A 27,147-nucleotide genomic window follows, 5' to 3' on the forward strand; every position below is an offset into this window, starting at 1 on the left:
TTTGCAAACAGAGAATGTCTCGTTCTCCAGAAGAGAACCAATATGTCAAGTAGCCTTCAAAGCTAAATGAACCAATACCAACCAATACAATATCAGTATACAAATACCGATTTCAATACAATCAATCAATCAATCAGGTGGATAGAACCACCCTACCAATCAGGCGTAAAAACACCCTACTTAATCTTACCCGGACCGGACCATACGGACAGTTCTTCGTCTTCCTCCTCCAGCGCCTGATTGTTCTCTTACTCCATGTAGCATTCCTGTGGGATTCCAGTCAGGACAATGGGTCACTCAAGAGAGGTCCTTTCAGAATTGGTGAAGTTCTTTTGATCGGCAGCCGGGCTAGGGCCCTCTCAAGGCAGGTATACTCCGATCATTTTAGACGTTCACTTCTTCGTCTGGATCTTTCTTACCGAACCCTATGTCACTGATGGACCCCGCGTTGGGACGCCAATTGTGGAAAATGAGTCCATAATTCTATCGATGCCCAGGCTGCTGGCGCAAACCGCCTCTTAGTTCCCATGTTGAATAATTACCAAATAAAGAGACGGGCGCTGGAGGCAGGAATCAAGAACAGAGTTTAATTCTCATGAGGAGAGCCAGTCATTTCGGACACGAAACACAGTGTCTTTCGGGAGGTGCTCTAACAAGTGAGCTGAGACTCTGGCTTTTATATCTTACAAAACACTTGAGAGTACAATCAGGACAGTATGACGCAAAGGAAAAGACATCCCTATAATCCTTGTGTCAATCCTTCCCCACATGCGTTCACAATAGGGACCCTTGACCTGCTGATAAGAGGGGAGGGGTCATAACGCAGTTGAGTGTTCTGCCGAGTCTTAGGATGTGTGCGCCTGATCATATCACAGGGGGTGGGGAGGCCTTGGATCAATAGTGAGTCCTTTGAAGAGGAGTGACTTCATACAATAAGGGCAGTAAATGGTATCTCCTGCCTTAGGCGATGGCCTCGGACATGTGTGGTCAGCCGGGCTCGGGGGAAGGGGTCATCAAAGGAGTGGTATTCATGCCGCGTGGACAATCGAGCGCTGAAGGAAGGCTTGTCAACAGAGGGGCATTCATGGAAGGGAAGGAGGTGTTGGTCAGGCGCGGCCGTGACTCCCAAGGACAGGGTCTTGCAGAAGAAGAAGGTTTATGACTTGCCCATGTGAGGAGAAGGAGGGGGTCAGGGTGCGCGCAGGGTCAGAGTCGCACAGAGAGAGAGAGATCCTATGACCTGTACATGAGAGAACAGGGGCAGTCAGATACAGCTGGGGGGGGGCTATGTCAGCTGAGGCGAAGGATGCTTCTTCGAGAGGGAAATGGGGAATGCCTGGGTCAAGCAGGAGGGTTGTTTTTCACATCAGGGTCGCGCAAAGGGAGAGGGTTTCATGGTCTATACATGAGAGAGGGGGTGCAAGATACGCGCAGGAGGGAAGCCGGGGATTCCAATGGGTAAAAAGGCCATGGTGCCCAGAATGGCTGTGCATATGCATATAGGTATGGGCTCCCACTGGCGGAGTGATACGGTCAATAGTCTATGGCATTCATGGTGTTCACAGGGAGAGGAGTGAGAGAATAAGGGAAATGAATGCTGTCTATGTACATCAATTTCTTCAACTTTCACAGTGGAGCCTTTGTTCTGACAGAATGTATAGGCTTCCATTGAAGAAAGGGGTGGCTGGGGATAACGGGCACCCTGTGGCGGGCACCCCCTGGTGCCTGCCACACTGTGCATGGCTGGTAAAGGAAGACCCATGGGTGCCCCCACATACCTGATTGGGAAGGCTCCAGGTGCAGGGGTGCCCACTACGGGCAACCAAAGCCTGATTCCGACTGCTGATTCGAGTCGGACGGCACGATTTGGAAAATCTGTCCAAATCCAGCATCGTACTCGGTAATTTGGAAGCCCAGCCCATAGGGACATACAATTCTGCTCCATACGGCTCTGTCATTCCAAATGCCGTCGGGTTGGATTGGGATATTCCAAACGCCTAACTTGCAGTGTACTCAGTCGGTTGGAAACCTTTCCCAGATGGTTGGAAAGACACATTACTGATCCGATTTGGACGTAGCAAATGTCGTTAGGAGGCCTTCCTAACAGAAGAGGTATAAAAGAAGTTATACAGGAAACGAATGATAGTGTAAATCAAGTGGACAGATGTTTGGAAGAAAATAAGCCTAGGCATGACAACCAGACTTTATTAGATAGGACCAACTGTTTTGGGAACAGAATAAAGTAAATTTCATTTTCAATCTGAACAGTTGTTATTTTACCTTAGAAATACAAGGAATGCGCTAGATTTTTTTTCTAGGGCTTGGTCATTTGTCGGGCAGAGAAGGAAATGTATGAAAAGAAGGGCTGGGGAGAGATGAAAGTAGGGTTAGATAAACACGAATCGTTTCATCATTTCTAGCACTGACTCTAGCTGTAGTGTAGCGTAACTTAGAAATTGAAAAAGTTGGAACATCATCTTAAAAATTCGGATCCAGCTTTGCAGAGTCCAAGATTTGTGGCTTTTCTATGAGTGCACAGATAGCACGAATGAGGAAAATCTGCAAAATGTGTGGATTTTTCTGCATTTGTAAATGATACTTAAGGAATGGTGAGTGAGGGTTCCTACACAGAGGAATGGGCAGTGCAAATTCTGTGTGCTCCCACACACTGCTAACTTTGAGGTGATTTTCACAAACATTTCCAATACCTTCCCCCCTTTGCACTTTTAGGAGTATGTCTAGATGAACTGCGCCTCAATGGTGCTGAGTGTTTTAGAAACTGCGTGAAACACCTACCGTTTGTGAAAATAAGGGAATTTGAAACTTTTCAACTTGTAAGGTCTACAAAAATGGGCTAGGAATTTCTCAAAAGAAAAATATTTTTTGGCATATGCCTTGGGCTTTTGTGAGTGAGGAAGTCCACATATCTACTATGTCTCATCAGAAATGTATAACTTTTCTGTGAATCTGACGAGATATTATGAGAATACCTGGCCGCCTACCAAAGAATCTCAGTGCCTCTTGCTTTCCTCTTTCTCCCTTATGAGACAAGAAGGGCTGTGAGAATAACAGAGTGATGCAAGGATATTGTATTATGCGAGGGGGCTGAATTTGGTGATGCTGCACATCACATCCACTGTGCTTGCACCATTTCACCATCTTTATCATCTTGCTTGAATTACAGCTATGGGTGGTTTAACACGTCCATCATGATAGAAGGCAAGAGCTACTTACCATGGCTGATGGAGAGGTATGTGCTTTCTTGCTAAAGTTGGTCAGAATTTCATTTTAGCATGATAATGCTCAGTAAATGGATGTTGTTTCTTTAAGGACATGAATTACTTTGCGGAAAATAAATCGATAAAAAAATGGTATAAATTATCAGTCAAAAACCTACAGTGAACATGTTTGTTTTTTATTAGTGCCAGACTTTGCATGAATCTTTTTTTGTGATCTGTTCTCTTTTCAATTTGGCACCCAAAAGTGAGAGGTGCTTATTCAAGATTAAAAGAAAGCATTGCTGCTGCTAAAGATGCCTAGTGTTTTTCTCTGGTTTCAAAGTTCTTAATATACATTAGAGCATTGGAATGTTGGCAACTCCATGGAAGCAAATAGAGCAGCAGCAGTGGGCTATAAATACTGGATATAAGCCCACTGCTGTCAATTTACCAATGTCCTAATCCACAGCCTGTGACCCTCCCTCTAATCTGCCTCTCCACAGGCTGTGTGAATTGCCGAGAGGAGTGGGAGAGCCATAGGCTGTAGAAAAGGGACGAACAAGACTTCCCCCTTCTTTCCATTGCTTTCAGTGTCACTGAAGCCTCAGACGGAAGGAGGCGTGAAGTCAGCTTAGTTCCTGTCTTCCTCAGCTCTTCCAAACTAATTAAAACAGTTTGGCAGAACCCAAGAAGAATGAGTGGCTGACTGTTGCCATCATCGCAATACCTGATATGTGTACGTACGCCATCGTCTGTTAGGTGCAGACACACAAAGAAAGAGCTGTGAAAAGAACTGGAGCTTCAGAGGTACGAAGGGTTGTAAACCTCCTGCATCTTCCAGAAGGCTGCTTTTTTCAGTTATGAAATTCGGCTCTCTTTGGGCAGAATGTTATAATAACCTGTAACAGCCACTAAAAGCCTTCGGCTCGGGCTTATAACGCCAAAGCAGGCCTTTAGTTGCCTGTATTGCCGGCTGGCGAGCTATAAGGATATAATCTGCTATTCCTGCCTCTACTTAATTAAAAGGAATTCCCTAAAATGGAGTAATAGGAATGTCAGAAGAGTGATGAAATTACAGATGTGAGGTCAAACGACTCTGTAATATCACATCAGTTAAGCCTGATATTGTCGACTCATTGTCTAAGACGTTGTTATTTCACTGATCATCTGCATTTTGTTCTATTTGAACCTCTGGAAATTTCCAGTGTAATATTGTAATATGGCAAACAATGCAGCAGTCATCTAGGAGGCACTCCATCCTCTCATAGCTATAACAGACTTGGTTTCTTAGGCATGTAAAAATCAAAGCTCTTTAAAAATTAAAAAATGTTGGTCACAAGAGGTGAATCTTCTCATCATTAACTAGATGATTACCTTCTTATGATCATATACGGTGATACCTGTTTTGTCCCTCTCAGCACAATCTCTACTCCTACAATCATCCATCCCTTTCGCACGATTCCTCTCCCCTACTCACATTCCTGATCTAAACCTACGTCTGTCAACTCATGCAAGAGTTTAAGCCAAACAGTGTTCTGGTCTTCGCTGGAAGTAAAGGCTTTTCAAAGTGTACCATATCATTTCCATCGAAAGCTTCAACTTTACTTTTGAGACTCACATGAGACATCACTGTTTCTGTTGACAGCCTGATCACACTTAAACCCTCCTGATAAGATCCACTGGGCAGATTCATAAAATGTTACAGTAAACACTCTCTATTCCTGCACCCTGCAGGTTTAGCATCCTGGACCTGAGAGTCTTGAAAAGTTATCTGATCCTTTATGCAGATAAAAAAGCTTTTCCCATGCTAGCCAGTTTGTCAAATCAAATCTTTCTGCCAGATTTCCTCTTGAGGTCATGCCTTATTTTAAAGAAACGTATGATTGTTTGTTACTTGTTAATTTAAATAGTTTATACTGGGAAATAGGATCAGTTCCCTTTTAACAAATGTAATGCCTTGAAATCGTAGTTTGTTTCTGTGAAATTAGTTCAGTGCAGTGTTTCTGTGAAAAGCAATACATCAATGTTTTGTAGATTGACTAAAAATAACTGTAAGACTCATCAACACACCAAAAATACGTTTGCAACTGCATCTTTAAACAAATATATTATGATAGGTTAGCCTTTACGGCAAACCCTTAGCCCTTTACCCTAAACCCTGAACCTCTAACCATAAATCTTTAACTCTTTACCCTTAATACTAACACTTTAGCAATAACCCTATAGTTAATCCCCTTTACCCATATCCCTGTAACCCCAGGACCACTTTCTCTCATACTCCAACCACTTACCCTGCACCACTAACTCTTAACTCTGTATCCCTAATTTTATATACACCCCGTTAACACCAAGCCCCTAGCTTGTATACCCCTCGGCAATAACCCCTATACCCAAAAACCCTGACCATTAACCCCTAACTTTTATCCAACAATAACCCTACATCCCAAACTCTTAAGCCTATATCAACAACCGATAACCATATGCCCATAACCTTCAATCCCTAACGCCGTATCATTATACTCTGTACCTAAAACCTTATACCCTTAAACCCTATCCCTGTACACTGTACCATTAAACTGTTTTCAAATCATCTTTCAGGTTGTCTAATTTTTTTATGTTAGATAATTTGTCCTATTTTTTTTGTAGCAACATTCAATTACATTATTTGTGATTAAGCCTATAACACAATACCGACATAAACACTGTATAGTAACGTAACAAATGTTATAACATAAATACTCCCAAAGGGAGTCATCCATTATGTGTGCTTAATCCTCATTTGTTCATTCTCTATGGTACTTAATGGCGTAACAAGATTTTTGTTTCATTTTGGTACTTTCCAGTTCGTTTCTGGTTGAGTTAGGCCATATGCCCTTAACCATGTTCGGTCAAGAGAGATGGGAGCATGCAATTTAGGTGTCATTATCATGGGCGTCCGCAGAAATGTTTCCAGGGGGGGGGGCAAAATTTTAACTTCAGCACTCGCCTTCCAGGGGGGGCAACATTTTAACTTCCTCACTCGCCTTCAAGGCACGTTTAATGCAGACGGCCGATTGTCATTCTTTATGTGATGATCAGCAGTCGACAGAATGACAATGGGCCTGTCCACAGTCTGCTCGAGGTCGGGGAGGGGCTGCTGCAGCCTCTAGAGTTCAAAGAGAACTGCGAGAGGCCCCAAGTGAGAGAACATTTAAACTCCTGGGGATTCTCGCAGGGTAACAGCCTGCTGTAATCTTGAACATTATGGACAAAAAGGAATGGGACTGGCGATCCAGGGGGGGGGGGCAAGCGCACCCCCTTGCCCTCCCCTGCGGACGCCCATGGTCATTATGGCCTTTACGTACCATAGAGAACTGACAAATGAGGATTAAGAGTACATAATGGATGGCTCTCTTTGGGAGTATTTATGTTAAAGATAGAAGATAGTCACACTCTGTTTAGATGCCCTGAAGAAGCACATAACAGGGCAAAACGCATTGGCTGCGCAAAGTCTTTTCCTTTACCTACAAAATGAAATTTGAATAAAGAACAGTAGAAATTAAGGACAACACTTCTCGATTCATTCTTTTCTAATACAAATAGCATTTGACTGATACATATTGCTTGCTATAAAGTTGCCTCTCAATTTTGTATTCTAAAGTTTGAATTCCCAGTTTATTTGAGGGAACTTGGATCCATTTCTTATTAGTCAGTAATCGGGCTGGACAAGTACATAAGAGGTGTAATATGGTTTATTTTTCTTTCCTGTACCACATGGATAAACGTTTTGAGAAACAATTAGTTTGCTCTGCCTAATCTGAAATCCCAAAATGGTAACATACCAAGTTCATATTTCATTAATTTAAACTTAAGGTAAACTGGGAAATTGGCTCCTATGTAGAATTGCCCTTGGACATAAATATAGGAGTGTATACCCATATCTCGCTGCAATGGAACTATTGATAGATGCTGAATTTCTTTTTCAAGGTATTTAACACAAAGCCTAAGAAATTTGACTTAAGTTTTAGGACTGATATATGTTGTCTAAAGCGAGCTCGTTCATCTGATAATATGCCTAGATACCTATAGATGGAAACTCTAACAATTTCCTTGTAATTAATAATCCATGTGCCAGGTTTCTTGAATTTCTTTCCCTATGACTATTATTTTGGTTTTATCAAGATTTATTTCCATATAATTGTTAGAGCAAAAAAGGGTCAGTGCATCAATAAGACTCTGCAGGCCTACTCCTGATTCACTTAATAAAACAATATCATAAGCATATAGGCGGAGGTAGCTCCAGTTTGTGGTGAATTAGAAGGCACATGCTTGATAGAGTTATTAAGCTCTTAGATGCATAAGTTAATCAACAATGGCACTAAAACGCATCTCTTCTTAAGCTCCATTCAGGTGAGGCTATATATTGTGCTATTGGGAGACCTGTCTCGTCTATGTACTGGATGCACTACATTTTATTTTAGTTGAATGTCTAGTGGGAAGACAACAATCCACTGGATTACGACAGATAGTTTATGCAGGGGTGCATGTTTGGTTTGCCTGATAGCATACTAGCTTATCTGAGGCATATTTATAAAAATATAGTGCGATGCTCCTGTAATGCTAACTGTTTGCACTCTCAATTGAATATTACCATCTCTGTATCTTTTATTAGGACAAATCATCCTATATTGTCATGGCCCCTTTTGGAGCCGTTTGATGCTAGTTCACCGCTTTCCACCAAACAGTAAACAAAGGAATAGCAGTGGTGCAGGCCTACTAGTTACATATTAATCTCCATCCCTGTTGTTCCATTCTGATACTTCTTAAGCGAATGCCAATAACAAAATCAGGAGGTACCTAGCAACCTTCTGCGAGCTCAAGAGAACAAGGAGACATTGAGAAGTGTTGTTCGCATCAAATATCACAAATTTTGTAAGTCAATTTAAATGCTGGTCTCCAGAGGTATACAAAGTTATAATAAAGAGGAACCACTAACAGGTGTCTTAGTATTGAAAACAATATTTCTTTATAAAAGTCAACAGAACTCGAAACCATTGCCTGATATTGAGCACAAAACAGTTTTTATTAAAGGTAATATGATTGTCAAGTCACTCTGTTTAGTAATGTTTAGGGATATATATATATATATATATTAGTTTAAGATGGCGCACAATCTCCTTAACAAAGAACTCTTGTTTTGCAGATTGAAAGAGCGGGGAGTCACATTTGTTCTTAAGAAGGTGGAATCATTTCAGGAAGTAAGTTAGAAACTGAGTTTTGGAAAATTTTCAGAAAATGACTTTCCCCATTATAGCTTGATAAAACAGCTGGGATGTGGAGGAGAGGTATACTAGTAAAAGAGTATCTTCATTTTTTAACACAATGTCTGCAGAAAAAGATGAGCTCAACAAAGCAAGGTTATCATGGGTGGATTTAAAGCATGAATGCAAACAACCTCTTACTTTGGATACATTGTGCAAGTAGTACCAATATATCACAAGAAGAGAGGTACCCCTTGGAGAAGTCAAGGGAAATGAGGTATCAAAGCCTGAAGAAATTGGATCCTCTTGATCAAACAGCAATTATATCGTACATGTGATCATCAATCATACAATCACAACTAAATATAAAAAAAACATCCAATTTAATCAATATATAATAAAAAATAGCAGCCATGTAAAAAGTACAATAAAGATACGAATTAAGAATCTTTAGGATCCGGTCCCCCATGTGTTGGACTCATGTAAACCAAAAATATTCCTGAGTGTGGACGTCATAATTGGGAACGCCAACTGTACTATACAACCCCTATCTACAGCAGGGCCGAATAATTGTATATGACCCTGCTGCTAGGACAGCAAACAGATTACAGTCTTGATAAAGATGGAGATATCAATTTTTCCATCGAAACGCGTCGACGCACTTTCTTCGTACTACTCAAGACTCCAGTACCCTAATAGTAGCACAAATTATACAGTGTGTTGTATTTAGAGTGATACTAGGACATTGAGTGTACCAACTGTATTGCATGAATTTTAATGTCTTACCTGTTTCTATCCTTTTATGTGATTATGCGGGCCATAATCTTTGATGTCTGGTATTGAATCGTATTTGAATTGCATAATTCTTTTGTATTTTTCAAGTGACTCATGTTTATTTTATTTGCCCTGTTTTTCATTGTACTTTTTACAATGCTGCTAATTTTTATTATATATTGAATACATTGGATGTTTTTTTATATTTAGTTGTGATTGTATGATTGATGATCACATGAACGATATAATTGTTATTTGATCAAGGGGATCCAATTTCTTCAAGTAGTACCAATACAGTGACAGCAGTCATGGGGGATAAACCTCGTCATTTGCATGAAAATGCACTTTCTTCGGCCGGATACTGTCTCTAACATATCGAATCCTGCAGAGTCAACACATGAAAGGTAAGCAAGAATTTCTGATGCCTGGTCCCACCCCCTTGGCCTACTACCTTCTAAACATGATAGCCAAAGCAAACACAAATTGCCACTTAGTCCAGGTGCCTACCTGAAACCTTTAGATTCATCACAACAATATAACCCCACCTAAACTACAATCTCTTAGCAAGGAAGTATCACGCTATCCACGTTGGAACAGGTAGTCTTTACCCACCACCCTATATGAAGAAACGTGGCAATTCTGGCCCAGTGAACTGCCCTTCTTACTGTCCTGAAGCAAAGTAAAGTGCTGTATTCCTTTGCTATTCCTTCCTAGTCAAGCATCTGCCCATCTTTGCAACCAAGGCTCCTTAAATTTGCTTTGCAGAAGACAGTAGTAGGATAGGCAGGTATCTCTGTGGGCCTTTCACCACAGCTTACGATACCATCCGACAGAGATTCCTAAATTTAACAGGGCTTAGCAGCAGCCCCTTAACTGGGTTGCCTTGTTTTGCCATGTCGTAAGCAGTGTTTGACATTAGAATCTAGCAGGGCACCAAGGTCTATAGTACCCCATGTGTTGATGCTATTTTGATTGATGTACAGAATCTGCATCTAACCGCTGGAGAACCGTATGCACCCTATGGAATGCCATCTTCTGCAAAACATGGGTACTCTCTAAGTCTTCACAGAAGTGCCCGATCAGACTTAACACTTCAGTTTATCTGTCTTATAGATATGTGTTTAAGAAGCAGAAACGTGCTTAGCTCAGAATGCATCTGAATTGAGATAGTGGCTGTGAAGTTAAAAGGTGTGCTCCAGGGGTAGGGCATAGAAAAAGAGCATGGTATTCCCTGTAATAAACATATAAGCTCTGCCATGAATCCCAGCAATCTGCAGCCCAGAATGCTGAAAAGCTGAGCCATTCTTGTGTTCTGCAAGAACTGTATACCACTGTTGTCCACTTAGAGGTGTCCGATTGCGAAGGACAACTTGCGGCTGTTGCTGATAATTAAAATGAAGCATCTTAGGTTATCGCCGATTTGCTATGCTTGATATAAATAATGTCCCATGCATGCTGTACTCCCATGCCCCCACCTTTGGAAAATAAAGGCTATCACCCTTGCCATCTCAAAGCTGTCAACAATCTACTTTCCATCTAAAATGATTTCTGAATATATAAAAACCAGCTAGGACTCTTTATTGAGGAGAACCTAGAATTGTTGGCATTGAAATGCAAGGCAGTTTTTTGAAAATAATTTTTTATTGCCATTTGAAGCATATATAACAATAAAAGATTGTATATTCCTTATATACATCTCACGGTAGAGATTATATTATAATATAAGAAATTGTGTCCGGGTGCGCGGTAGAGTGCACATAGAATATCCCCAGTAATGGAGGGACGTCTCAGGTTTAGGGCCGCAGCGGAGAGTCATGTATCAGTGCTCATCCTGCTCCAAGTGAGACAGGAGCGCCTGCACGTCTCAGTCAATGCAGTGCTGTATGAAAGAGTTTGTCACTACAGGGACATCTCATCGCTTGGCCACACAGCTTGGCACCGTTACCTACATGCCCAACGCAGCCTATAATATAGGAAAACGTCTAGGGAGTGCATGCAGTGCGCTTGAACATCCTGCAGTTGGATGGAGGAGCCTCCTGGGGAGAGGTTGCCAATCCCCGTAACTGCATGTGGCTCACCTATTCACAAGCAGGCTATTGAGGAGAGTATAGTTATTTTTTTGGCCAAGGACATCTCTGCCAAATAGAGAACGGGTAGCTGGGACCTTCAGTGGAGTCCATCCCATGCAGCAGTGCAGACTACAGTGTCCAGGCCCTCGAGCGTCTTGTGGAGGTGTACAGGGCAGTGTTCAGAGGACAGGTGCAGCACCATGAGACTCTATGGCTGTGTGGGTCTGGATGGATCCACAATTACGCAAACTGTGCCTACATTCATTGGCTCAAGGCTGGGGCCACTGATACCACCCTGGTCAAATGGCAACGCCTGCACCTCCCATGCATTCTAGACTGTCCCCCACCTCAAGCAAGTGTTATTAAAAAGGGTCTAAGATGACCAAAAAGGCCCTTGTCAATAGCATTGTGATATATTTACAAAAAGGCAAATGAGTTTAGGTGGTGTCACCATTTTGGCCATGGCCAACTTCCCAAACAATAAAATTGATAGCTTGTACCAACATGGGATCTTGTTATTCAGCTGCCCAACAGTCTTGAAATGCAAGGCAGTCGTATCCACCAGTCATTTGTTTTTTTTGTTTTTTTTCTTGTTACCAAAAGTTCACATCTGGGCTCTGAATTTGCTACTCCGACATTAAATCTATAATCCTTCAAGGGTTAATGCTTGGCAGAAGTCCCTCTAAATAGCTAAAAGAGGAAGGTAGAGTCTGTCTTGCTATAAGTGTTCAAAGATAAGGTCCTCTCAGACTAAGTACATATTTTTCATTTCACCAATCCTGGGTGCATGAGTGTTGAGCAGAAATTGGGATGTGTTCAAAGTTGTCATTAGAGGCTTGACTATCTCCATTATGTAAAATCAGCTTTCATAGATATTTCTAAGGGTGCATCTATATGTTTTAATGTTTTTCTGTTTTCTTCACTAAAAGAATGATGGCTGACATGTTGAAATAAAAACACCCAAACCTGTTTAATGCACATGCAAGTGACTGTGTTTTAGTGGTCTGTGAGTTGTTGCCCCTTAAAAACATAGACATTGAGACACATTAGCATAATTGCGATCCTGCTATATTTTTGCATGATAAAGGAACAATTTGATGTATCAGCAGCAGGTTGTTTTTAAAGTTGAATTTAAAAACAATATTTCATCCTAAGCAATGATTGAATAGTTTGTGCACATAAAAAAAGTTGTGCGCTTCTTCAGTTCCCCTCCTCAAAAACTGTGAGACTGGTTCTATTGAGTATCTGAAAACCTGTTACTGCATGGCTTAATGTGTTTTATTTGACCTGCTGTATTGCTAATGCATGTGTTTGGCTAAAACCAAATACACTTTGAGGAATATGGTGAGTTTTACCTCATTGTTTTTAGCTTTACAGAAACGGTGCTGATGTGATCATAAATTGCAGTGGGATGCGTGCTGGTGAACTGCAGCCTGATCCAAATCTGAAGCCAGGACGAGGACAGATTATAAAGGTTGGTAGTCCTGGCTGAAATAAACAATGGGGTAGTGGAATCTATAGTAGAAAGAGCGCAGCGATGGGTATAGCAAAAAGAAAATCCTGGTCTCGTGAATAAATCGGTAAATGAAAAGATTTGCATAGAGCACATCTGCTTCTGCAGCAGAAATCCAGGACTTTGGGGCAATGATTTTGATGTCTTGGGTCAAGGCTACTGCCCCAGCCTTGATGGTTCTGAACCTTATTGAACTTGCATCCTCCTAGTGTCCCAGACTCGCTGTCATATGCAGACCTTCAATAAAATCTTTGCCTGGAGTGGGTCTAGCATAGGAAATACTTCGCAGATGAGATTTGGGTCTCTTACAAGGAGACCCAGGACCTCCAATGGGGATATCGAATGCCAGCTTGAAATGTGGCAGGACATTCTTCCCCCCAGAAGCGTCAGTGGTAACAGATACATATACTTTAAGTTGATGTGTCAGATGCCTCCCTAGGTGGCATGTAGATCAGGGGTCTCTGGTCTTCCAAGGAGTGGCATAATAACATCAGTGTTCTGGAGCTGCATGTGGTCCACCTCGATCCTCAAGAGGCTTCTATCTTGCATCTGGAGCAGGTTGCTACAGGTGCTGATAGACAATATTGCTGCAACAAGCAGGGCAGAGTGAAGCCTCATGCCTTCTTGGCTGGAGGCTACTGGGTTATGTTAGTGACTGGATTTCACAAGGTCTGCATGACAGTGAGTCACCTTGTGGGGTCCGTCAACACCAGGTAGGATGAGCTTAACAGGCGCAAATGGCATCTGCATTCAGAGGGGGCACAGGGTATCTTCGTACAGTCGGAATGCTCTTGGTAGCTCTTTTTACTACCTCCAAAAACCCCAATGTACCATCATTTGCGCCTCCGAGTTTCCTCTCTAGTGGTCTCTATGAGACACTTTCAGTAGTATTCATGTTTCTAATATTCATTTGTACCACTGTAACTTACTCTGGGGACTCTGAAGAAAGTTAGTTGGGAAAAGCCAAGATGATTCTCGTGGCACTAGATTGCTCCACAAGGGTCTGATTCTCTGAATTGCTGACCCTCAACATCTGCCCTCCTCTTCAGCTTCCTCTTGGGGAGGATCTGCTGTCCCAGCAGCAAGGCAGAGTATTGCATTTGAGCTTCAACAATCTACACCTCAAGATTATTGAGTGGAACCAGATGAGAAGTTTAAATCTTTTAGGCTGTGGTGAATGTCATCCTGCCTGCTCACTGCCTCCCATAAAGCCAATCTACTCAGCCCTTGTTTTAAAAAAAAAATAATGCTGCAAGGAAAAGCAGGTTGCTCCTCCGCAGGCTAATCTATCTAATGTCCTCTTGTCAGTTTTATATTTGACCTGGCAAGGTTTTGCTGGGGGCACTCTAAAAGGTTACTTCTCAGCCCTTCTGGCCTTTCTTCGGTTGCCTCGTCAGCCCATTTTATTCATATCCCCCACTGGTATATGTTTTTTTGTTAAAGGGCTTTCACATATGTTTACGTCTGCTCCCTTCATCATGCCGCAGTGTGATCTCAATTTTGTCATCACTTTTCTGGTGTGCTTCTTTCTAGCCTCTGTGTATTTATAACTTGAGGCTTCTTACTCTGACCTCCATGTTTTTTATTGCAATAACATATGTGTGTCATGTCAGTGAGCTGCATGCATTTTCAGTCCAGCCTCCCTTCTTCCCTGACAATCTGGTGCTTAGGACTCATGCATCCTTTCTTCTGAAAGTTGTGTCACCTTTCTTTGTGGGGAAGTGCATCTCACTTGCCTTGTTTTTCTCTCCATCATCACATCCCTCTAAGGAGGAGAGGTTAAGTCAGTTGGATCCACCGCAATGCCTAAGCTTCTACATTGATAGGGGTGCTGAGTGGATGATAATCTCTTTATTGGATATGTTGATGTGAAGAAAGCGAAGGCAGTTCAAAAACAGACATTGTCATGATGGATTGTCCTGTGCATCAAAATATATTATGCATTATCCAGGCAGGACCCTTCTGAAGGCCTTAGGGTTCATTCCCCAGGGCAAAGGCCATGTCTACAGCCCTAGCTCAGTGTGTTCCGAGTTTGTGGTCTGCAAAGTAATCACATGAACATCTGTACATACTTTCACTAGGCGCTACTTTCTCTTGTGTCAGGTCTGCAGGGAGGGTCATTATACCTTCATGGTCCTGCAGGACTTTCTGGTGCAAAGTGCACACCTCAGGCCCACCTCCCTGGAAAAAGCATTCGTTTTGTAACAATTTGCATAGTGAGAAATATGAGATTTGAAGTATCCATCAGAAGAATTGTGAGCTGTAATAACTCTCTTTCTGGTTCATACAATATCTAATTGTAGATTCCTCATAGACAGCCCTCCTCCATTTTTTGTGGGATGGACGTTTAGGAGTCGGTGAGTTTCCATGCTAGATTTTACACAATGTCAATGATTTCTATTTGTCAGTAATGCTCTATATTGGGGGGGCACAGAAAAGCCAAATGAATAAGCTGATGCCGTCGTGCTGGGAAGGCGCCTGCATGTGAATCCATGTCATCATATCCGGAGCCAGGACGGAGACGCTGTAGAGTCCAAAAGTCCCCCCTGTAGGCTTGCAAGAGCTGTTACAAGGGTTTTGGGTATGGTCTGGCACCTTGGGAGATACATGAGGTGAGGAATCTGTGGTTAGATAGAGTATCCACCAGAAAGAGTGTTTCTTCAGGTAAGTATTTTATTTTTCTTGAGGAATTGAGGCAAGAATGGGATCAGATGAGCAATTCGAGTATCTTGAGGCAATGGTCTTTTTGAGATCAACTTTAGCTGGATGATTAAAATTATGTCACATGGCAGGACGTTTCTGGAGTTTATGAAGTAGTCAGCAGTTAGCGTAGTAGCCTTCCTAGTAAGCTTGATCTCAGTAGAGAAAAATCATGCAAATTAATAAATTTTTCATGAAACGTAATAGATGACATAGGCCATTATATTTTTGCAGTAAGTCACAATTTAATCTAGGACAGGCATTTCATTGTGTTAATTTTGGGCACGTATTGCTTGAATTCACTGTCATCAAACTATTATCTCACAATAACCTGGAATGCAAAGATAGATTTCACCCCATGTGCCCTATCTTGTCTAAATGCTGCTCTAAAGATATGTTTGGCTCTGTGTAATAAGATGCAAATAAGAAAAGCACTACATACGTGAAAGAATATAATAAAGACTTACTTTGTATAAATAAAGACATATTTCATGTGAAACCTAAACATGCTAGTAAAGTGATATGGAATATACTCTAATCATATTTTTAGCTGTAGCCTGCAGCCAATCAGAGTGCTAAGGGTAAGCTTGCGGTCAGAGTTGGTGCTAATCACACACAGAGAGATCATGGGGTCTGGCCACTTCCAAATATACACCTTTTCCTTTCAGTGGTTTGGCAGGATTTCTAAGTCTTAGAGACAGATTATGTATATAAACTGATTAAAAACTGGGGAAAACACTGGAATATTCTCTGTGCCATTGTTAGGCAGAACAGGACACGTTTAATATATAGTTGTGAATTCTTTCTGGGAAAAAGTGACATATGTATACAAAAAACATGTTTATTTTCTAGTTGCCCTTATTCCAAACACTGTGTGTTTTCCATGTTTCCTTTTCTTAGGTGGTTGCTCCATGGATCAAGCATTCTATCTTGACGCATGACCTTGAGACTGGGATTTATACCACGCCATACATTATACCAGGGTAAGAAGTACTTGTTGGAGTTTCAGTGTCAAAGCAGTGACGTTTGCTGCTGCCATTGTTTACTGTTGGAGGGGGTTAGTGGTTCCCCGAAAGCTTGTAAGTTTGAGTAATTTGTGCGTGCTGCTCTTGTTGAGGTTTTCTGACGCAGTGACAGATAGACAGCCTGAGGTTTGGTTAGGAGAGGGAATAGCAGCGACGCTAAGTGCAGCCAGTGGGATGTTCACAGGGTCCCCACGTTGTTGTTGGTGTGTGTGGGGTGATTGTGTCTCGCTTCCAGGGTAAGAACCTTTATAAGTATGTGATGTGGACTTATCAGGAGACTTGCAACAGCGAGATGAGCAAAGTCCTGGCAACGCACCATGCCTTAAGCAATGTATGCGACAATAGATAAATACAAAAAACATTCAACTATATCCAATTACGCTTTTATTTACTATCTTTGGAAGAAACAATTGCTTGCAACAGTCAAGCAATTTAGAACCTTTTTCAGGGCATCCCTATGTAAAGACGATCGCGCATGCTGCCCATCCCAAAATGCTCAAATGCTTTCTATGGCCTGATGAGTTTCTGGTTGTGTGTGTTTGTATAATATCACTTGCTTCCGGCACCAAGAAGCCACAAGTGGGTCCTGGCTGCATTTTATAAGCCATTTAAGAGAACATAACAGTAATGTTCAGTGCCAACACAGAGCCCATACATACAGTGAAAGAATATGTATAAGGGGGGGCTACTGTGGTTGATCCTGATGAGCTAGCCTCTAATTGCTGGTTATCTAGGAGTGTGCGGGCTAGGGGGACAAGGCATGTTCGCAAACAGAGGATGGAGGAGTAAAACTGCTGGATGAATTCTTGTGTGGTCTGGAATAGAGGGCAAAAATGCACCACGCCTTTGAACATGCTGCAACTTTTATCAAATGGTAGTCGCATGAAATGCAACATCTGGCAGTCATAAAGCGGATGACTTGTTGCCTGGAGTTTCTACATGGGCCCCACCTGTTACAAGTTAAAACCCTACACATCTTGGTGGTCTGCATCTGCATGCAGCCTGGGATTACAGGGCCTCACGATTGGACAATTTAATAGTTTCTGAACTTTTGCAGTAGAAGAAGTTGGCAATCACATGGAAGATCTCACCCCCACGCCCCAGATGTTTTTCACATTCCAGGCAGGCAGAACAAGGTAGGCTTCCAAGCACACAAGGGAACAGAGCATGAGCACAGCTTTTCCATGGATTAATCACTCATTGGGCACTGTGTATACCCCTCACCCACAGAGTGACTGTCAGTTACTAAAGAAGTCTTCTTCTTGGACCGTTGTGCACTAAGCTATCCATAAGGAGCACTCACTTCATTAACTGGGTATTTTGGAGCATTCTGGTGATGTCAGGGGGGCACCAGACATCATGTTCCAACCAGGGACTCATGCCATGTCCCAGTTCCTTGCTTTTACTAGTGGGTCTATCTTATAGCTTTGAACTGAGGCAGCTACATTGGTTGGTGAGTGTATCCCTTCGGCAGCAAAAGTTGCATCAGAGCTTTAGAGTTCCTTCTCCAATGTCCTTCGGGACCAATTCAAGTGCAAATCCAGACTCCTGACCAATCTTGGCATCATTGGCTGACAGCAAAGAGCCTGGAGCCTGAATAGCCTGGAGCCGGCGGTTACAACTACTTAATATTGTCCCTGAGACAAACCGAACTAGGTCCAAGAGTATCCTGTGGTAGAGATGCTGTCATGTGGTCTGGTTTTACCTTTGCACTGTGTTATGTTAGCATGAGCGTGTTAGAAGTTTAAACACCATTTTCCTTTTCTGCAGCCTCTGCACACAACACATTTTGTTATTAAAGCTTTTCGCCTAGTTGAATATTTTGTTTCACACGAGAATAACATGTTTGCTTATAATATCAGTCTTGCTTGGTAAGCTATGTCTGTACAGTGAGTTCCGAGGCCTTCAAGGTTATTTCAACACAGCGCTTGTTGTTTGGTTTGATCAGCTCACTGAGTAGACATAATATATCTGCAGCTGTGGCCAACTTTGGGTTTTAGGCGCGATTAATAATGCACTATACAGGGCAGGAGACACACACTTGATGAATATTCAGATGCAGAGAGTTGGTGCAGGAGTTGATGTGATCCATTTCTGCTGAACCCAAAGGTATGGGCCCGCCCTTCTAAACCCAAAGAGACCTTCTGTAGATATAATATAATATACAAGCTAGGGAGGGTAAACTGAGGTTTTATTTAGACCTTTTTCCTTTAGCATTCTAACATGCTTTCTCCCTTTGTATTTTATGGAATAGTAACCATGCTGTTAACCTTGTTCCTTATAATATGTTTGATTGTATTAGCTAAGATACTGCGCTTGAGAACACTGCATTAGAAATAAACATTTCAAACGTGCATGGGTCCTCATTTACTCCTCGTTCTGGATTGATATGTTAGTATAACGAAAGAGTGTTCATGTGTTCCACATTACCTGAGTGTTCTAAGTCCATGTTCTGGGTTGTCTAAATCATTGGGGGTCGGTAAGAACCAATGAGACACTGATTGCTAGTCTGGTAGGGGATTTTGGATACTAAGGTGAGTTTTGGCACACCCTAATTCACTGAGGTTCTAAGTCTCTATGCACAGTTCTGTGTAGGAGCAGAATCCCTGCTACAATGCAAGCGATGTTAGCTAAATGAGGTTTAGGGACTCCCTCTTTGGCACATTATTGCATCCCCAAGAAAGGGCTACTTTTAAGCGGGACACCATTACACATGCATGGCCATATTTTCCAAGTTTGAGGATGTAAAGAAAAGCTGTCCTTGTCAAGAAAGGGGTTGGAGAAGCAACTATTCTCTAGATGAAAAGATGACATACAAACTACGGATTCAAGAATACAAGAGCTTGATAATCTCTGAGAAAATCACGTATTTTTCTGAGAAGATCATGTAAGCCACTAATACGTGTCTGTAACTTTACCAAACAGTAGAGAGCCCTTCCACCCACCCTGTCACTACTAAAATACTGCCCACCCAACAGCTTTGTGATAACCTAAGGACTTACTTTAGAAATAAAGTAGGGGCAGTCTACAGCAACTTTAATCTTGTAAAGGAGACCGATCCTTCATTCCCAGCTTCCACTCCCTTAGATTCTAGCCACACAGCTCTCTGTGAGTTTCCCACAATTTCTACTGAACACATGATTGAGCTAATAAATCTCACTAAGGCAGGAGCCCCTACTGACCCTTGCCACACCAAAGTGTTGCAAGAATTAGCCCATTTCTTTGCAGCCCCACTCTCTTTGCTGTTAACAATGTTTTGAAGTCTGGTTGCTTTTCTGCAGAATTGAAAATGCTTCCATTCTGCCTCTTATCAAACATCAAACTCTAAACCCCTAGAGCAAAAGAACTATCGGACGATATCTCGAGTCCCTGTGCTTGTGAAAGTCCTGGAAAGACATGTAAAACCTCTCTCTCTGCATTTGTGGACCAGATTGGTATTGTGGACAAATCCCAGTTTGGCTTTAGGAAAGCCCCCAGCATGGAAACTGTGCTGGTAGCAGTTTCAAAGGAGATTAAGGACATCTTGGAAAAGGGCGGTAAGGCTGCGCTGAGCCTTCTTTTACCTATCCGCAGCCTTCGACACAGTGAGTCATGCGTTCTGGAAATACCGGCTGACAGAGATAGGTATCCAAAGTTCTGACTTTAAGTTACTTTGCTCCTTTCTGGAAAAAAAGTGAGCAAATAGTCAACACGGGAGATTTTGGCTCCAAGACTTTCATTTTACCCTCTGGTGTCCCACAAGGGTCTTCACTAAGACCCTTATTATTTAATATATATGTGGTTCCTCTTTCGGAACTTATAAGATTGTACAACTTCTCCACTGTTTCCTACACTGGCAATACCCAAAGTAAGGTATCAATGAACAACAATATTGAAGAAGCGGTTTCTCGATTTAAACAAGTGCATGATTGCAGTAGTCAACTGAATGAGTTCCCACTGTCAGAAATTAAACTCTGAAAAGACAGAGTTGCTCCTCTTTGGACGGGATACCTCCTTTTGGAACAACACTTGGTGTCCACATACCCTTGTCTCCCTTCCAATTCCAGTATCTAAAGCAAAGAACTTGGGAATCATTTTTACTCCAATCTCTCTTTTAGAGATCAGACTAGCCAACTCACTTCCTCATGTTTCCTCGTTTTAAAAACCATGAAGAAAAATACTCCCTTTCTACCTTTTGACCTACAGAAAACAGTGGTCACCTCCCTGGGATTATTAGAGTCGGATTATTGCAATGCCCTTTATGTTGAAGCTCAGCATGGTATCCTGAGTAGACTACAGAGACTGCAAAATGCTGCAGTCCGGGTTCTTAAAAACTTCAATAAAGTGGAGCAAGTCTCTGAGGCCATGAAAGAACTTCAATGGCTACCCATTAAAAGGAGAGTTGCCTTCAAAGCGCTCTGTTTATCACACAAATTGCTTAACCACTCATGTCCTGATTTCCTTAAAAACGAAATTTAACTGTACATCCCTAACTGATTGCTTCGTTTTGTTACAGCCAGGAAACTTTCTGTCCCTTTTATCCGCAAAGCTTCTTCAGGAGGTAGTTTTCCAATGCTACCTCTCGTCTCTGGAATCAAATGCCATGGCATCTGAGGAATTCATCCAAATTCCTTGCTTCTAGAAAATCACTCAAAACCAGTTTTTTTACTCTTCCCATATAGAATATTCTCCAGGCAGTTTTCCTCTTTCAAATATAAGGCAGCGCCAAAATGCTCATGAACATACTCAGCGTTCTACAAAAATCAAATCAAATCTTAAAGAGTCGGACTTCAGCCAATGGCTAATCTTTTGAAACACATATCACTGTGGCTGGCATCTAAGTCTGAACTCCCAGTCACTCCCATGGCATGTGTTGTGGTCTTATCAGCTTTGGCCTTACTCCTGCTGTGACAGACTGGAGGAAGGGCAGAGCAGAGTAGTGGGCACTTTAAAAGGAAGCAGGCCCCCAACATAAATTTCAAAGAATCGGACTCTAAATCTCATTTGATGTCTAGAAATGGACTATAAGAATAGGGGAGCTTGAGACACCCAAAATTGCAAGTTTCAAGCAGACAGTAAGGCTATGCGATGAGAAAAAGTGCTGCATGACTTCTGCCTGTGACCAGGACAAGGTGCTAAGGCCTTCAAGTCTCCAAGATCAGTGAGGGGACATCACCCAGGGCATATAAGAGCACGTGCCCTGAAGCACCAGCGCCTGCCTGCTTGCAAAGACCACTGTGCCCGGTGAGGAAGAGGAGAGCATTGGAGAGAGTGAGGTCCAGTTGGGAATTCCTGTCGAGCAGACTCCCTTAGCGAGGTGTGAGGTGACAGTTGCTGCACCAATCGGGCTCTTTGCCCTTGTGCAGGAAAAAGTTGGCAACCCTCGTATGCCAGAAGAGGTCCAATGTGATCGTTGCTGTGCTGACCAGGTTGACACCTGTGTGCAGTGAAGAATCAGCGACCCCTGTATTCCATGAGGGGCTGCTGTGAAGTGAACTGTGATCATCGCTTTGCAGAATGGGTCATCGCCCATGTGCAGTGAGGGCTCTGTAGCCCTGTATGCTCAGCAGGGGCCACTGTGGACAGATTGCCATGTTGAGTGGTCCTTAGCCCATGTGTTGTGGTGAGCTTGAGACCCCGCATGCCAAGAGAAGCTGCCATGAAGGAATTGGCTGTGCTGATTGGGTCAAAGCTTGTGTACAGTTGGAGGTACGATGACCCTTTATGCCAGACTGAGTCACCTGCACCAAATAAGAAGTGTGACTTAGTGGTGCAAGTCACTGAAGTAGAAAGAATCCGGTGGGGACCCTTCAGGCCTGCACAGTGACAGAAGATCAGCATCAGGACTTTCGCACTTTTTTATTTATTTATTTATTTATGTGTCTTATAAAGTGCACTGTCAACTTGCAGGCATCCTGCTACTGATTGCTCAAAGAGGGCGAAAGTGTCAGACAGAACAGGACAGAGCGGGCAGTTACACATCCTAAGGAAACAGCCACGTTTTAACCCGTTTTCTGAACGGGAGAAGCTCATTGATTTGCCTGATTTCGCACGGGAGCAGGTTCCACAGCTTTGCTGCGGCCACCTCAAAAGATCTGCCCCCTGATCTGATCTTCCTAAACCTAGGCACTCTCACCAACCTAGCCGCTGAGGAACGAAGAAGTCTGGTTGGGGAGTATCACGCAAATTTAGATTGCAGGGTTAGAGGGCCTATTCCGTAAGGCCTTAAACATGAGGCAGAGGGGCTTAAATTGAACCCTCTGTCTCAGGCACTCACCACACCCCCCACACCCCCACTTGCTTGCGAATGTCATATTTCCCTTTGCATTAATAGAGGTAAAATAAATGACTTCTTTTTTTTCTCATAAAAGTGAGTATTTGGCTGGACAACAATTTGTTGCTGCTGCTGCGTATGTTTTGAGTTGTTAGCCTGTGTTGACCCCCTGTATGTACCTCTCCAAGAGGAAACCTTGGATGGGTCGGGCCACACTGTTCCTTAAAGTCAAGTGCTACCCCCATGGCCTGGTCCTGTAACCCCTGCTTGCACTGAGTTCTGACAGTTTTGAATAGTGAATTAAATGCGTATGGAACATATTCTGAGCATTTTTTCAAGGATAGCATATGCAAGGCAGCTCACTGACTATCGAGACTGAATGTGGTCCTAAAGTAAATAATACATTATAGTGCTCTGCAACTTACCTAACATGAAGTACAAATAAAGCCGAAACTCCATGACTGCAGCTTTTTGATGTTGCGATGTTACTCATGTGGATAATATGGCAAAGCCAAGCACACCCTGGTGAGGCAAATCACTTAGCCATTGATTACTAGTTGTGTGGAACCTCTCTTTGCGCAGCAATCTGAATTTCGAGTTGGGAGATATTTGCTGCATCCGGTATTTACTGAGTGTGTTAGATATCCCTCCCTTTGTTATCTTTCGGCAGGTAAAAATACCGGTAAAATAAGTAACAAACAGGACAGGTACATTTTGCACAATTTGAAGGCAAAAGAAGAGTATTTAAGTAAGCCAATCAAGGATACATTCCTAAAATCCAAATAGGATGGTATAGTTGACTGGTTCACCAACCTTCTCCCTTAATCTAAGAGGCAAAGAATAATTTTGCTTAATCTCTTCAGAAGGGAGCAATTTGTACCAGAAATCTTGTTGATATGCAGTTAAAAGGTAAGATCCGCATTGATAGTAACACCAACAATATTGGTCATATTAGCAGGGCTGGGCTTGACCGAGGAGCCAGTGAGTAACAAACGGAGGTCCGTGTCTAAGGATGATTCCCAGGAAGCAATATCTATCATTTGTCTGCCTTCAACTTCAAAAAGTTAGTTGTCATCAAACATTCAACTGAAACAAGACATTCCTGACCTTTAGGGCAAATTCAGGGTTACTACCACATTGTTGTATCAGTAATTGAATATCAAACAAAGTCAAGCTAAAAAAAACAACTTAGATCTAATCAGGGGATTATATCAACATTAAAGAACCCCACAAAGCACGCACTAATTCTTAATCAATGTTTAGTGTGTTTACTTACAAAAAAAAGTACTTCAATTCGAACACAAAACTAAAAACTAAACATACAATTACAAATGTACACAAACAACGTGAGACCTCTTTAGCACCACCTGATCTAGAGATCAGTTTAATAAGGTTTCTTAATGTTAAACAATATATATCCCATCCCTATAGTGTTTATCAAGGAGATAAGAACATAGATTCTGGTCTATTGTGCTTAGAACAGATTTCTCAATGTAAAACACTTATCACTTGCCTTTATCTTCATAATTTAACCCCTTTGTAGTGCATTTGTAAAAGAATTCAAAATGTAAAACCTGACTCTCAGGGTATTGAGGCAGAGCAGTCCAAGGCTGACTCAGGGAAGTGTTGTGAGCTAGGAATTCGGAACTGAGAAACAGACAAAACATATCTCACAATAAATTAACGTCGATCCAAAACTTTTTCTTTAAAACGGGAAGGTACTTTATTGCACACAACACTAAACATTATACTAAAATAACACATATTTAGTGGATTTCAGCTGGAATTAGAAAACTTGGACACCAGCCATATTGGCCTTGTAGACTTATTAGGGTGCATATATGTACGCTAAAGACGCATTCACTGGTGGCAACTAGCCCTTTTTATGTAGTCTGCTCAGGTTACCTTTGAAGCATTGTGTGGCAATTTATGCACCAGCTGGTTTTAATCCTAACAACATCCTATTGGAATCCATTGGAAAACCTGAGGATTTTCACAATCAAAAAGGTTAAGCATACAGGCTTTTTAAAATCATTTGCAGGATAAAATCAGAAAATGCTACTGCTGTTTGCACCACAGTTAACCAATAAATCCAAGCCTTTTGTTTTTAATGTGAAAATTATTAGACAGTAACATGTGGTCTCTGCTTGTGTGGAAATGAGCCTTTTTAGGGGCCCACCAGTGGGGGGGGTTCACCCTTATCTGTCCACTGGTCCTTAAACCAACACAATAGAGATTGGCACGGAAGCTGGAACATCAAATGACAAGTTTATTAATCACTCATGAGTGGGACTACATCAATACAACACCCTCGGCCACTGCATGAGCTAGTACAAGGAATACAGAAACCAAGGGTCTTTTATACACTGTTGCACAGTAAGCATGGAGACTCAAATAGAAGGAAGAAGCATACACAGGATTAGCTATCGACTAACCTGGTCAGACAAATATCTCTTGGTCAGCAAAGTGGGAGGGGAGACAGAACTGCTTATGTCAGTTAGACAGCCTGACAGTTACATTCTAAGACAGGTGCATTCTAGCAACTACAGGCCTTTCAGAGCTCATACATTTCTCTGGCTCAGCACTGAAGGAGTTAACTACAAGTGATGACTCAAGCAGAATAGAAAGGCAGGCAACAGTGAAGACGGCAGAATCACATAGCTTAACAAAATGGATGCCACAACCTAAAATGGCTTCAGTTCATGCTAATGCCAATTTCTGTGATTTCTACAGACGGCCCTTTTAGCATTAGCTGAAGACATCCGCTAGGCAATAGAAGAGACATGCTGAGTTCTTGGTCAGTTACTAGTCGGGCATTTACATTCTGAACATTTCGTTTAGCTGGTATACATGAGGTACAGGTAAAAACACATAGAGAACAGAGCATTGGGCCACATTGGATACAAAGGCAGCAGGAAAAAAGGATTGCAACAAATATTGTTCTTAGCCATCCAGTAAAAGTCCATGTTCCTGAATCCTAATGAATTTCAGTGGCTATTTTGTGCATTTTATAAATTGCCAACAGCACATGTCTGATGCAATGTCTTAAATAAAAACCTTATCTTGATAGACCTTCTAGTGTTCTTCTTTATGAGGGCTAGAGTACCAATGATATGTTAAAGGGGGGGGGAGTAGTACTTATCAAAGTGTGCACAAAATATTTTTCTAGCAGAAGAAACAGCATTCCAAATATGAATACAGTAATTGTCACAAAAACAATCTTTGTTTTGGGGGACCAGGAGGACCAAACTGGGCCATGGGAATTAGGACGAGGAGCCGCAAAGGGCTGCTCCTCCTCAAAAATGGGACGACCAAAGGGATACATTGCTAACAAAAAAAAGGACTTGTAAAATTGAAGCCACTGTGCAACCACCCACAGAGGAGTCTTCTCCATGTGTCCGCCTGAGCCTCACAGGCAAGCTCTTGTTGTTCATCAAGTGTTCACTTCTACAACTGTGGAGCTGCACAACTTGCAACCCAGAAAAACAATCACAGCCCAGGCTAAGGAAAAGGTTCTTCTTTCAGGATAGGGCAATCACCCTCCAGGGCAAATACCCTCAACGATTCTGTCCAGTGTCTAAGGCAGTGCACCAGTATTCTTCACTCTAATCTGACAAGCACCAGAGGCACAGCACCTGTACCCTAAACTCAAGTCCTTCCCTAACTCCTGTGTTGCTCCGCTGGCGCACTGCTCTTTTGTCGGGCCGCAGATTGCACCTACTTTGCACAGGCATCTCCTTATCATCAAACAAAGGTGCAGACTTGTATTCACTTGGGGACCGAACTCAGAGGCCTGATGCACAGAACCCGGTGTATCCGAAGCAACCCTTGTTTCAGAGGGGGTAATCTCAGGCAAAACCCCCTTGCTCTTGTTATTGGTCTGTGCCTCTCTAAGCTGGGCATAAAAAAACCAGGAACAAAGCGACAAATCAGCTGTCCGTCCTGATTAGTGACCCAGTCTTTTACCCAAGAATTATCCGACAGTGGTAGGGGTACACATTTCTTCCGGCCTTCCACCTTCACCGCTGTTACTGTTACAGTGGCCAGCAACACCTGGGCTGGCTAGCCCCTCTGGCAATGGTTGTAGGGCAGCAGTTATCTGTTAGTGAACAGAACAGAAATCTCTAGACACAACATAGAAATAATCAATCAAAAGAGGATATTCAATTTCAGAAATGCCCCTATATTATTCTTCTGAAGAACCTAAAAAAAGGGAATTTCAAAACAATTATTCTTTTTAACAAACATGTACCTAATAACTCATAGAAATCATATTACAGCTTCTACTTTGTGAACCTCCACTATTGTGCAAAACTGCATACACCTAAAATGATTTTCCTTGCATAAGAACCACA

At 42.3% G+C, this 27,147-nt stretch overlaps 1 protein-coding gene across 1 annotated transcript in view; it reads left to right on the forward strand.

Annotated features, from left to right (window-relative positions):
* DAO (D-amino acid oxidase) overlaps positions 1-27,147 on the forward strand; it is a 128,284-nt gene that overhangs the window by 22,662 nt on the left and 78,475 nt on the right. Inside the window, exons 4-7 of the mRNA XM_086943093.1 lie at positions 3,185-3,250; positions 8,401-8,455; positions 12,671-12,775; positions 16,415-16,497. Coding sequence (XP_086799219.1) covers positions 3,185-3,250; positions 8,401-8,455; positions 12,671-12,775; positions 16,415-16,497 — 309 coding nt within the window. The remainder of the gene's footprint in view (positions 1-3,184; positions 3,251-8,400; positions 8,456-12,670; positions 12,776-16,414; positions 16,498-27,147) is intronic.

The sequence above is a fragment of the Lissotriton vulgaris genome, chromosome 11 (genome assembly GCF_964263255.1).
Source record: "Lissotriton vulgaris chromosome 11, aLisVul1.2, whole genome shotgun sequence".
Lineage (NCBI taxonomy): Eukaryota > Metazoa > Chordata > Amphibia > Caudata > Salamandridae > Lissotriton > Lissotriton vulgaris.